A 14411-nucleotide genomic window follows, 5' to 3' on the forward strand; every position below is an offset into this window, starting at 1 on the left:
GAAAGTTAGAGCCTATTGAAAAAATGAAGATATCTACTTTTCCATTTTTTTGCGATTTTACTGTTATTCAAGAGTCCCTAAAACGAGTAAGATACATGATAGAAACTTGCAATTGGTCTCAAATGGGAGAGAATTTCATGCTTCTTTCATCACTTTTTATAATCGAAAAACTGTCAAGACTGTGAAAATGAGGGAAAAATCGCAGTGTTCTTGATTTTTTGAAACAAAGATAACATACTCCACGATTATATTTTTACAAAAATCATTTACCTCACATGGAAGAGGAGATTCTGTTATTCAAATCAAGACTAAGTACCATCTTCTATCATTCCGAGTTACCGAGATACACAGTTTTAAATATAGAAATAGGCCATTTTTTTGTGAATGGGAATATGGGCTGAAATATAGTCGACGTGGAATTTTCTATGTTTTGATCAAATTTCAGTTATGATACATGATTTTGAACCGCCTTGCCGAGCTGAGAAGAATGAGCTGTAGTACGAAGAGATCTGGTCATTCTGTCAACAGATATAAGTGTTTAAATGTTTGATCCTTGACGTATTCTAAAGCCGTGTCCACACTGAACAAATGTTCGACAAACATGTTTGTTGAAAAAGTTTGGGCGAATTTTATTATGTTTGACAAACAATGTTTGACCGTGGCCAGTGTGATCAAACAAAATATTTCAAGTGGGAAGAACAGGTTTTATGTTTTACAGCTGTCAACACTGAAAATGTTTGGAAAAACAGTAGTTTTTTTGTTTGACAAACAATGATTGTCCAAACTTTTTAAAATGTTTGTCTCTGTGCACCCCAACAAACATGTTTGCCGAACATGTATGTCGAACATTTGTTCAGTGTGGACACGGCTCAATGCGTAACCCCCCCCCACCAACCAAAAAAAACAACAAACTAGGAAATGCTGAATTTGAGTGCATCTAACGGGTGATTCTCATGAAACATAACCCTTAGCCTGATTATTTCAGCCGAAATATGTATCTGTCTTTGTTGGGGAGGCCATGAAAAGGCATTATAATGAAAAATTTGTATTTTGTCTGTAGGACATGATTTTATATTTTTGAGTGTATTCCTCCTCCCCCACTACTAAATTTGAAAGGTCCAAGGAGTATTGTTGAGAATTGATTGTTCTTTCACGTGATGTGTGGTTTTTAGCATTACTAGAGAAAGATCCAAGTTGTAGGCTATAGAGTAGGTTCGCATAATTTTGAAAAACTCTTAAAACATACCCCTTTTTTGAAAATTCCAGACTCCGGAACCAAAAATGATAGAGTCATGCGCGACCTCTCAATTTATTGGATATTCTATTATCTTCCATTTTGTGAGCAAAACTTTTTTTTCGAAAAACTCAAAGTTTTCGAGAATGAATGAATAAATTAAAAGAAGTCCGAAATTTTGGGGGTTGTTGGGGTGACACCCCTCTGGCGTGTCAGCAAATTTCAGATTCGAATTCAGCGCCCCAAAATACGTATAGAACCGTCGTGAAAAATTATTTATAGAATGTTTCCTTAAAAAAGACCATTTGACTGGACCAATTGGATTTATGTTGTGGTTAGGCAATTGGGAGCAGTCATTCTGCATGACTCTATTAGCCACTTTTCAGATCTTATTGCACAATAATTCGAAATACCCTTTGGTATCTAAATCAGGTAATTGGGAATATGAGAACATCAACAATTTAGACAACACGGCACTGATAAGAATGAATCATACTGCACAAATCGGGATCTATCACAATCAATCAATAAATTTGTATTCTCAAATTTATTCCTAGTTTGAAGAAGTAGTCTTCACAAAGTTACTGAAGATTCATCAAGCTCTATCGATAATGAGATTCTTGAAACGTTTTTTAAACGTGTGAAAATTAGTCTAATAGACACAAGATTCTCAAAATAGACATCTAGTTCTAGATAACATGAACTCATAAGCGAATATGAACTCATTATCAGCAGAATAATAATCCTATTTTCAAGCGAGCAGTTTCTGTATATATTTATTTGGGTATTTATTAAAAAACTATTGTTTTTAAATGATTATTTTTGTTGGTAAAAATGTTTCTTGTATTTAGAAAATTTATTTGTTTATTTATTTATGTACAACGGATCTCGAGAACGGCTCTAACGATTTTTACTGAATTTGGAACATAGTGGGTTTATGATATAAAAATTCGATTGCACTATGTCTGATCCCTGGGAAACTAGCTGAAGGACATGGAGAGGATAATAATAATTATTCAGATGATAATTTCGTCGTCTGTTGATAACGGAAGATGCGAGTTCCTGTGTTGGAGAAAGACAGAATTATGTTCAGCTGTAGAACTATATTGAATTCAATCCGCTGATCTCACGAGAAATTTGTTATGTGGCAAGAAATTAATCGACATTATTAACATATATCTAATTCGATATGATTTTGTTCGAAATTCATTATTTTTATATTCAAATTATGATAGCCTACCTATATCAAAATTATCAAAGCTAATCATTATTTTACAGTTTTAAGTGATTTGTGAGTGTTATCCTATTAGACCTATATTAAGCAAGCAATTTCTATATTTATATGGTTATGAATTATGGTTATTTATGTCCAACGGATCTCGAAAACTGCTCTAACGATTTACATGAAAATTGGAACATAGTAGCTTTATGATATAAAAATTCGATTGCACTAGGTCTCATCCCTGGGACAACTCGCTGAAGGACATGAAAAGGATAATAATTATTCATCCTTGGAAAGCAGATGATAATTTCGTCGTCTGTCGATAGCAGAAGATGCTTGTACCTGTGAGGGAAAGAGACGGAATTATGTTCAGCTGTTTAATCAATCAGCTTATCTCACGAGAGATATTATTATCTAGAAATTTTAAAAGACTTGATCAAAATAATCTGATTTGTTGACATGACATGGTATATCATTCTAGATTAGAGTATATCATTATTTCCAAAGATAATAATTATTTTTCAGTTTTAAGTGATTAGTGTGTGTTATTTTATTATTCAATTTGGTTTGTGAACAATCTAAATTAGAACTTTTCCGTTTTCAAATATTTGGACTGTAATTTGGACCTGAATTCAAGAGTAGGGAATATAACGTACGGTACTTTTTGGAGTATTTTTTTTCAGTGTCCAATTAAAAATGGGGGAAGAAACAGTTTTGGGCTGTGCCTGTTAGTTCTTCCCCAATCATTTTAAAGAATTGTGTTCTCTTTATCAATGAATTAATGAGGAGCGAAGCTCGGTGCCCCAATATTTTTGTTATTAAATTGGGTTTGTGATGATTCTAAATCCAATCTTCTCCGTTTTCAAATGTTTGGACTGTAAATTGGAATTCAAAAGTGTATGGAACATAACCTACTTTTTGGACTACCATATCTATAGTTTATTCATCAAAATTCGGGGAGGAAACAGTTTTGGGCTGTGCCTGTTGGTCCTTTGTTTTCTGTGTATCAAAAAATAAATATATAATAAACTTTGCTTTTATGCTTCTATGCTTTTGTACTTCGGAGCGAAGCTCGGTGCCCCAATATTTTAATTTTATTTAAACAACTGCATAGTCTCATGCTATCTACCGGCGAATTCACCAAACTCTTATCAAATCCATGACTCTTGCAGCGCTCTGGTGGCTTTTTCGTCAACTACAATGTTGGCAAAGTGCCCGCCTCTGCCAACAGGTAGTGACATCTGTTGCATCCCTCGCGTAAACGAATCATCAATGAAATATATTCATTCATGGAAAACAGAGTTCATTCATTCTGCAGTCTTCAAGTTCCCCTTCATCGCTTGATCGCTAAACATATAGCCATACTCTTAGCATTGGGTGATCAGTTCTCAAGAGTTTCTCATGCTCCACAATTCCATACAATCAATATTGATTCCTATTGGTTATGAAGTGGGACAGTCAATAGGGTGAACTAGTCATAATAAAGGTTAGAGTCATATCTCCAAAGGTGTTGAATTGAATTGAATAATTGCCTACATTAGAGGCGGAGTTAGGACTCCAGGTATGTGAGACTTATTAGGAATGCTCAATGTCCTCTGTATTTTGGATTTTTCTACGATCAAGTCGATATAGTTGTAGATACGACATATTAGTTGTCAAGTGGGATCCAGCCGTAGACAGACTGATCCAGTTTTTTTGCAATGAAAACATTGGCTTATTACGACTCACAATCATGTCAGAAGATTGCGAATAATGGAATGCCAATCCAGATTTTTTTAGTTTTTCAAAATATTCAATTGGTATTATCAATTCAAATGTGACCTAATTACAATGCCATACCATATGATTATCACCTCTCAGACAACAAAATACCTTTAGGATCATAATATAAAAAACGATCTTCTGAATTTGGCACTATAAATGGTCAAGCAGACATCTAAACTGGAACTGGAACTCGGACATAAACTCTTCTCAGTTTTGGCAAAACTTGGCCTACTTACTATACTAGACTATCTGTTATATTCTAACAGATTAACAGCATTAAATATATTCAAATGAGGAGTTGTAATCCATTTGAATGGCTAGTGACACTGGGGCTGCTTGAGTCGATGACATTCCGAATAATGAAAATACATTAAAGCTTGCCAAATTTAGACTGTTCAATGAGAAAAAATATTCAAAATACCTGAGTTTTCCATTATCTATGGAACAGATATATCGCAAAAATAAGATAATTCCGTCTTAACGATAACTTCGTGGCATCAATGAGTTCAACGAATGAACTCTCCAGAAGGAGATTAGACAAAACTGAAGCAGCAGAATAACAAAAAGCTTGAAAGAGGATTATCACTCATCGAAGTACTAAATCCTGTTCTCTAGTTCTCAGTTCACAACTCAGTGGGATTTCTAAACCACTATGTGAAAAGTCTGGTCAACAACTTTTCAATATCCAGCTGGAACTGGAAAAGCAAACTGGCTCAAATGAGAACTAAAGCAGAATACTTTCGAGTAAAGATAACTAGGAGAGGAACTACTTCCATTCGAATATCTCAATATTTCAGTATCAATGAAGGGAAAGTAAATGAAAAAATGAATAGGAACTATCATGCGATGAGTAATGCGAAATTTGTGAATCATATGAGTCGATACATACTTATTCAATACATGAGCCGTTTCGAACGTCAATGATCATAGACTGGTATTTGGGTCTTCAAATTTGACCACAGTTATTTAATCTACTCCGCTAATTCGAGGAAACTATTTGATGAAATTAGGCTACTACAGTACTATAGTGAGGTCCGCGTTATAATGGCAGTGGAGAAAGATAGGAGAACAACGTTGTCGATCCTCTGTCAATGGAGGGTAACTGATACCGATTTATTGATGTAAAATCAACAGTTCATTCTTGTTCAAAGTAATGAGTTATATTTAATCAAGCAAGAAATTATAGTTTTTAATGATTTCATGATGAGTTATCATAATCTGGATTACATATTTTTAATTAACTATATTTCTAGATTGTTAGAATACAATCTGGCAACAGAGCAAAGCGAGAAAGAGATAGCACTATCCGCTTTGTTGAATAATAGACAAGGATAGCAATAGAACTGCTTATTGAACACTGCCATTATAACGTGGACCGCACTATATCACTCTCAATCTCTGCACTGCACTGCCTAATTGCGGATATCACTCACAACTACTCGTTGGATTGGATAGAGATTAATTGTGTCCTAATTCAAAAGACACCCCCATTCAAATTCCACATCTTTAAATATTTTGATTAGCTAGAAAACCAATAATTTTGCTCAGAATGCATGTAATTTCAATTCAACCGGAATCGAAGCAATTGAATTTCTGCATGATATTTCATGTTGCTGGAACCCGTTACAATATAAGCATCTATTAATCTTTTGATAATGTGTGCTTTTATTAATATTTTTACTGATATCATATATATCTCAAATCAATGAAGACAATAGCCTATTTATTCATTTCCACCTCGGAACGCAAATTCATCGACTCCATCCTGAATCTAAATAACAATTTCAATTATAATTGTAGTTGCCTGCATACGGTGTCGATGTTTTCTATAGTGTGTATCAAGCCAGGGGGCCACACTTATGATGCACCGTTGCCATCCCACTCCGATCCGATCACGGAAGACAACATCCTAGAATGGTGCATGCCACACATGTCTGTCATAATAAGATCTGACCAACTATTACCCCTCCACCCCACACAAACACAGGACATGAGGAAGATTGAAATATAGAGACGCTGCAGGTGTTTACCAAGCTTTAGTAGTCTATGGTTCTACTAGAATTGCGGATGTGAAAAATCTCAGTCTCTCCACAAATTGTGCTCTGCTTATTGAAAGACTTCGTCTTGAGAATAACAGCTCACGCTAATTTCCAACTGGGAAAGAGAATGATTAACGATTGAAACTTTCCTAACGAAATTTTCAACTGGCTTCAGCTTTTTTCTGCCTCCACCCAGCCACGTCACTCTCCAAGTCTTCCTCGTCCAGCCGTTGCTTACCCATCAACTTCCAATATTGAACTTTCGACTAACGGCTGCTCATTTTCTTAATTGTGCTTGCCACGGTCAAATTGAATTGATAACTGAATTTTATGAAAACTTTGAATGTTTACTGAATCTTTCATAAATCTCGATTATGATTCTAGCCTAACCGTTCAGTTCACTTTCACCGATCTTTTTGACATGGAAATAAAGTTTGATTGTTTAGCTTGAGAAAAGTCTTCTTCTTCTAAGGGTGCCTGTGTGTTATGAACGTTAGCGATCATAGGCTATCATCACTTATTATTTTGAGAAAATACTTCAGCTCATTTCGATTTCAATTCGCACATAAGAAGTACTCTCAATATTTTTCTGGGCGATCTAGACGCATTTCTTAGCGCATTCTATTGGGATTTCTAAAGGAACTACGTATGCTATCGAGATAGCTATCGTACAATTATCGGCACTGGTTGCAATTTCCTATTCAATTTAATAATTGATTTGAATGAGGAGGAGTATTTATTCAACGTCCTCCATTGATGTACGAGTAGCTATGATATTCAATACTCACTATGTTCATCGATTTGCATTGTGACGGTAAATAAATAATAAAAATATGAATAGACTAATGGATGGATGGTGAAATGAATGAATCTAAGCTATCAGATGAATTCTAAACGACCTTACAAAGACTATTGTGAGAGACTATTACAGGTAAGAGTATAGTAAGTACAGTATAGATAGGTAGAGAAAGAGTTAGCTACTGAAAGCCTTCAGTAACAGAGTTACTTAAAATTTTATGGAAAACCATTCACAGTCAAAAAATTTTATTGGGTCAAATTAAGAGGAAATATATCTAAAGAATTTACCATATGACAGTAGAAGAACGTATTCTCATCAATACTCAAGTATTTGGTGATGAGTGATGGAGTGGCCATTCAACTCAAAGTAGCTAGATAGAGCTAGATGGAGCCAAGGTTGTACAATAAACATCGATAACCAAAGCACCCCTCTTATAAATATATTCACACAGGTTTTGAACTCTAGTGATATTCAAGTGTTAATGAACAAAATTTCCAATTATTATAGCAAAATGCAATAGGCCTGAATAAAAAAATGAGCCTAGGCTGTATACAAATATTTATCAATCTAATATTTTAATAAATATAACTTAGATTGTATAATCAAATACATACACGTATAATTGGAGGTTATCCAAAGAGCAGATATACAGGCAACTCGTAGTCTACAAATTGAATTCTACTCCAATGGTACTTCTTATACGGTGGAATCAGAGTAGTGGCTATTAGCCACTAACCATTCGAGCAATTAGTAATGAGATAATCGGATTAATAAATGAGGTTTTCCTTCGCTAAACAGATTCTATTGAGACGAATAATTCCCTTGATGGTAAAGTGGAATTTAATTGAAGACCATTGCAATGGAGAGAAGAAAGCCAAAACAAGCACTGAGAAACGGAATATTGAATAATGATTGAATAGTAATTTCACGGATGATTGGGAATAAATCAAAAGCTGTCGTCCCATTATCGGTCGGGGAGAAAATAAGCGTGAGGGGGGGGGGGAGAGAATAAAGGAATCAATAGGCAATGCAACCGCCGATAAGGGAGCATTAGTCAAATGATATCCACGATTATAATTGGCGAGGGACTCCAGAGATATGGAAAAGGGATTTTCCGGAAAAAATCCGTTAATTTAGGTTTTCAATTATCACATCTGACAGACTGAGCATCCCCAAGGCTCTCCCACTAATCAAGATCCCTTTTTGTGTGATTTGCTGATAGAAAAAGTTCCCATAGGAATTGCTTCAGTTAATAGCTGGACTATTTTTTCCGGTTACAACACAGAATATAGGAATTATGATCCACCTTAATTGTTGGTTTTCGATTGAGCCAGGTGATTTAGATCAAAAAGCATTGTTGAATCACATAATGCTTCAGAAAGAGAAAGAGAATAGGTTTTCATTCAGCACTACATGTTTTGACACAGGAAGAGACATGGATATTTGATCCAGTAGAAGCATTAAAGATCATACTAATACTAATGATATCATACTATACTAATGTGGGAAGTGTAATTTGTATCTTCGAGACTTACTCATTACTAAATAGAAATACTCAAGTGTGATTGATGAATAAAGTTAGTTCGAAGTCTCATACTTTGCTCCCGCGACATTAGACTCAAAATCAGTTTGGAAGGGAAATGATACGTTACGTGAATAGCTTTATTTTTTAGAAAATTATTTGAGTTCAAATTAATCTCCGTTCCAATCATTATCACAGAAAAAGCTCCAATCACACAAATACTCACTCTCACCATACAAGGAGCATTAAGTTCACTCAACTTATCAATATTTACTCTCTTATTGATTTTACTTGATGAATTACAGTCACTCCCTCATATTAAGTCAGTCTTGAACCGACCATTCCACAAAGAAATCTTTCCTCCACAATTATGAAGTTTCCTTCCACCAAGTAAATCACCTTCATTTCTGATCAAAATGAGAGTATCATTCATTCTTATCATCCATCATGCCCTCAATCACACATCAATCATATATAGACTTGTGTGTATTGCGTGAGATACTTTAAATTAATAAAATCTACCATCTCATTAACCATACAAGCGTTTTTGATCTATATATATAAAAGCGAAATGGCACTCAATCACTGACTGACTGACTGACTCACTCACTCACTCACTCACTCGCATAACTAAAAATCTACCGGACCAAAAACGTTCAAATTTGGTAGGTATGTTCAGTTGGCCCTTTAGAGGCGCACTAAGAAATCTTTTGGCAATATTTCAACTCTAAGGGTTGTTTTTAAGGGTTTAAAGTTCGTATTTTAGCATGTATATTCTTCTTCTCACAATCTCTTAATTATAATTGAAATTTCCATATCATATGTTAATATAGAACTATAATCTAGATAGAGTACCTCTTCGAAACAGTTGTTAACTGGCAACTAAATTAATAATTTTGTCAGGTTGGCATTAAGTTGAGTTGACTTTGTTAGGTTGGCACCAAGTTGAAGATTTAAATGCATTTATCGCGGAAAAATTGATTGGGCACTGCTACTTCAATCCTGGGAATATTATATTACTAGCCGTCAGGCTCGCTTCGCTCGCCATATCCGTTTAGCCAGACGTTTAGTCTGGACCCCCGACTGGATTGTTCTAACATATGATAAAAATGCTCAAATGAAAAGTGCAGGCGAGCGAAGCGAGCCTGCTGATCTCATTCTTGGACGATCCAGTCAGGGGGCGGAGCCCCCTGGCTAGACGGATATGTCGAGCGAAGCGAGCCTGACGGCTAGTTAATTCATAAAAATATTACTCATTATACTGACTTGTTGAATCAGTTCTCCAGCAACATGGAAAGATCACTAAACATGACACATACATTTTCTGATTGTTGCTATCGCAATTGCTGGAAATCTATAGCAACAAACTATTGAATCCAAGACTCGCTTCAATTTCCAAGTAAACCGCGTGTAATAGGGTTTCCTGTTGGAGGTAGATGTTCGAGCGTGTTTCAAACATAGCAGTCAAATGCAGAAGCAGCAAAAGCAGGGGATGAAGACAGCCGACATCGGTGTGGGGGGGGGGGAGACAGCCAAGATAACCTGATTATCCTTCAGCTTAACCTGAGCGTTTATGCTTGCGGCTGCGATAATTGCGTTAATGAATCAGACCATGCAGGCTTGCTCGTTCACTCAATCATTCTGCGTCTCAACATCATCCACTCTTCTGCCTCCACTAATCATCATCCTACTCATTCCAATTCTATCTACAATGTTATCTTCTCTTTCTATCATCTCCTAAGTAGAGACATCATTAGATCGTACTCTACATCATATTATACAAGAATAACAATCTCCCTCGTTGTAAGGATTTGCATTCCAAATACTGGAAGTTATAGAAAAAGGGACACCGTACAAAGTATTCATATTTGAAATATTGAAAATTGATGTTCAATCATAGAAAAAGATAGCATAAGGAAATATCCCATGGTAAAGGGCATTTATGTTCTAATGCTTAATTAATGTTAACTCAAGCTTATAGTTCTTTTTAGTGAAGATATGTGAGTATGTGACGCTAGTAGTCTGTTATATTGTGTCGTTCGTAATAATAGACAGGATTCGACAGTAATCGAGTTAGCAAGAATCGGCTTGAAATATGTAACATAAACTACTTTTATCATGGAATATCGTGTTGTGCTATCTTTTCTCTATGGCGCAACCCACTAATTGATTAATCAAATTTATTGATTCATCATAAAGATTGGGATGTGACCTAGTTTTCCGTAATTTTATTCATTTAGGTGTTTATAATAAGCTCTATTTATCTTTTTCTATTGACATGTTTATCATACCTAGTTATAATACCTAGCTGTATGCCGGCACACAAGATGTTCTTTGCCGGTGGTGCCATATTGTGATTGATAATATTTATTCATTGATTTTGTATATAATTTTTATGGAAGATAAACGAATTTTAATCAAATCTATTTCCAATGGAATGGAATATTTCTGAGTAGAAGAATGATGTAAAGATAAAGACGTTGAGACTAACCTGTCTGCGTGCTGGAATCGAAGAAGGTGCTGGTGGTCTCAACGGTCATGGTGGCGAGAGTGCCGTCAGTGATCTGCGCGCACGAGTCGCGTCGCCCGCGATAGCGACAACAGTCGTCCGACTGCGACGACTGTCGACGAAAGTTGCGACAACGTATCATCTCCTCGGTGGTCGACTGGCGACGAAAACCACGCGCGATCAGAATTTCCTCGGTGGTCGACTGGCGACGGATGGCGGGAGCGTGCGACGGCCCTCCGGATGACGATACCGGTTTGCCGGGCGATGGATCGCGCGACGAACACGTCGACGACGACTCGGGACTGCGTGGCGAGTGCGAGCCGCGTCGCCCGCCTCCGCCCTGCACCGACGTCGATTGTCGGCGCAAGCGACCGCGGCGGCTGCGGCCGCCTACAGGCGACACGTCACGCTCACCCGACCTACCAAGGCGCAACAAACAAAACAACCTTGTAAGAATATGAATAAAAATTAGGTTTATACTGCCTTAAAAAACAAATAGGACAAAAAATACAGTGTATACAGTACTTCCCTAGTCTCAGAATTACATACAAAAAAAAGTCTCAAATTAAATAATACAAAATACAGTACCTATATATAGTATCCTATTCTTGGAATTATACCAGCAGCTACCTATAAACGCCGCTAGTTCGAAATTTTCTGTAGAAACAACTGGCATTTCTGATTCACAAAGAGCAAGAATTGTAGTCATAGGTATATCAAATAGTTGAGGTATTCTCATTGAGCCAATCAGTATTTATCGAATTGAATTTTTGCAATAACTAAAATTAGAAAACGACTGAGTAAACTGATAAAACTCGCCTTTTGCACTAACACAAGATAATCACAACAATTCGGTAGGATGAAAGTGGTCTAGAATAAGGTTTTATTTCGTTGCCATACATGCAACGTTTGTAATAACATGATATTACAAACGAATCTTGCTGATTTGCTCCCATTAATTTGATTTTTCTTTTGGTCCCTTGAAAACATTCTATATTTTGAAAAAATCAATTATATCAGGTCCTTCGAAAATATTTGAAGTTATAGGATACCACTCAGATATCAATAATGCTCTATAATTTTATTTTATTTTCGTTTACTCTCTATAATCTGGAGTCCAATTCTACACGTGTCACATTATTGTCTGTCGTTTGATTGATGAATAATATTCATACATATTTATATGTTGTGACATATGAATAATTTGAAAAGGGTTCTCAAATTTCTATTTTCATTCATATTCAAAAGTAGCCCTAGAGAAAAAAAGACTGTTGTGACATGTATTTTATCTACTCCAATGATTAGTACATAACTCCTGAGTAAATACGGATCAATTTTTTATTGAAATAATTTTGTCTTTGGTTTCCATTTTCTTATTTTATATTTTTTCACTCCATATCTCACGTGATTTCTCGAGAAATTGGCCATGCAGTATCAATTAAAGTTCCCAAATCATGTCAGGTGAGAACCCCACAATAATCAGGTGGTTCCACCAACACTAGATGCCTTTTTGGAAGGTTTTCCATATCAAAAGAGGAGTAATTTATAATTGAGGTGTATTGATTATAACAGAAGTCAGCCCATTTTCATATTGAAAAGCATTATTATGATTACTGGCGCACGAATTGTTCTTTGCCGGGAGTGCCATATTATAATTGATAATAATTATCATTCTGTAATCACTGCATCACAAATAAATTCAAATTCAAATTTGGAATTAAAATTTATTTGCGATAAAGTGTTACAAATGAATCTTAATATCAACATGAATTCGAATTTGAACTTAATTCCATACCCTTTTTGGGGTTTATTTTTGTTGTAAGCTGCCTTGATGAAGAATCACAGGAAATCAATAATTGTTTTGTGAGAGTTGTTCAATGGAGTGGATGAAGTAGTTTGATTTAATAAGATCATAATGGTATGTAATCCAACCTGTCAGGCGACAAGTGTGACTTGGAGTCGCGCCGGCCGCGCGCGTAGCTGGCTGAGTCGGGCGACAGACTGTCGCGTCTCGCCTTGCGACCACCCTCTTCGGTCGGGTCGGGGCTAAGTGCGATCGGCTGCGACCCCCGCCGACATGACATGCGACCGCTGCCCGCAGGCGGTGGAGGCGGCAGGCAGCTCTCGTCGATGGCGGTCGACTGACGCGGCAGACGCGGGAACTTGCTCGGTGTTCCTTCCTTGCCAGTCGATCGACGCTCGGGCGACGCGTGCGAACGCGAGTCGCGGCGATTCTTCATGTACACCTGGTTGGTAGGAATCGTTTGTCTCAATCATCTTTCAATAATATTGTTGGAAATATATAGTATCAAAATATATTGATAGATCTATAAATTTTATACAAAGTGAATATAATTAGAGATTATTGTTGGGATACAAGAAAAGTGTGTCAGTCATTTCAAACATCGTAAAAGATTTTTATAGTCAATCATAAGATTCAATAATTTTCATACTATAATTATTATAATTCTATGAACAAGGGATTCAATGATTTTTTCAAAAATAATTATCATAATCAGTTCATTATAAGAACCCTTAGTTCAAATAAATCGAATTTTTCTAATTCTCAGATCTCTCATACTGTAATTCAAATAATACAGACTTGAAGTTTAAAAAAAAAAACACTCATATTTCACATAATTATTCCAATCTTGCTTTGGGAATGGCTATTGAATAACATCATCACCGTCATCACGGTTCATCCTAATATGGCGTTCATATTCCTTTGGCCTACCTCAAGGTATTAATTCGTGGAGTAGGGTATTTGGACGTGAGAAGAAGATTGTTCTCACATGTCAATCTTTCTAATTTATTCTTCGAGTTTTATTCATCTGTACTACCAATTCTCCGACTGCTAATAGCTCTGCTCTAATTTATGCCAATAACACAACTTTTCTCCCACTAATATTTTCACTTCAACAATCAATCAAATCAATTTATTTTCCATTTTACAGTATACACAGAGCATGACATTACCATAGTCACGGAAATAGTTACAAGATAACTGAAAAATCACAATCATACCCTGAAGAACATTACAAAAAATCAATATTATGGAGAATAATCACAAAGGTTACAAATATCAAGGGAGATTGACCAGCCTGAGTATTTGAATCTCTTGGGATAGTGATGAGCGCATCAAATGGTACTTCACTTCAATAATTTTCTAATGATTGATGTTGCTCCTTCAAGTAATGATTGTTGTTGCTCCTTTAAGCTCAAGGGAAACAACACCCCAAGGCAGGAGAAAAAAGTTATGGTTGTTTTTGAAAAATTGATATCAGATTATCTGTGAACAATCAAGTGACTTACCTGAGTTGTT

The 14411-nt window shown here is 36.0% G+C and overlaps 1 protein-coding gene across 1 annotated transcript in view; it reads right to left on the reverse strand.

The window, feature by feature from the left end:
• LOC111044358 overlaps positions 1–14411 on the reverse strand; it is a 354176-nt gene that overhangs the window by 339505 nt on the left and 260 nt on the right. Inside the window, exons 2-3 of the mRNA XM_039437842.1 lie at positions 13022–13335; positions 11072–11508 (exon numbers count right to left, since the gene is read on the reverse strand). Of these exons, the coding sequence (XP_039293776.1) occupies positions 11072–11508; positions 13022–13329 (745 nt within the window). The 5' untranslated portion in view covers positions 13330–13335. The remainder of the gene's footprint in view (positions 1–11071; positions 11509–13021; positions 13336–14411) is intronic.

This window comes from Nilaparvata lugens, chromosome 11 (assembly GCF_014356525.2).
Source record: "Nilaparvata lugens isolate BPH chromosome 11, ASM1435652v1, whole genome shotgun sequence".
Taxonomy (NCBI): Eukaryota; Metazoa; Arthropoda; class Insecta; order Hemiptera; family Delphacidae; genus Nilaparvata; species Nilaparvata lugens.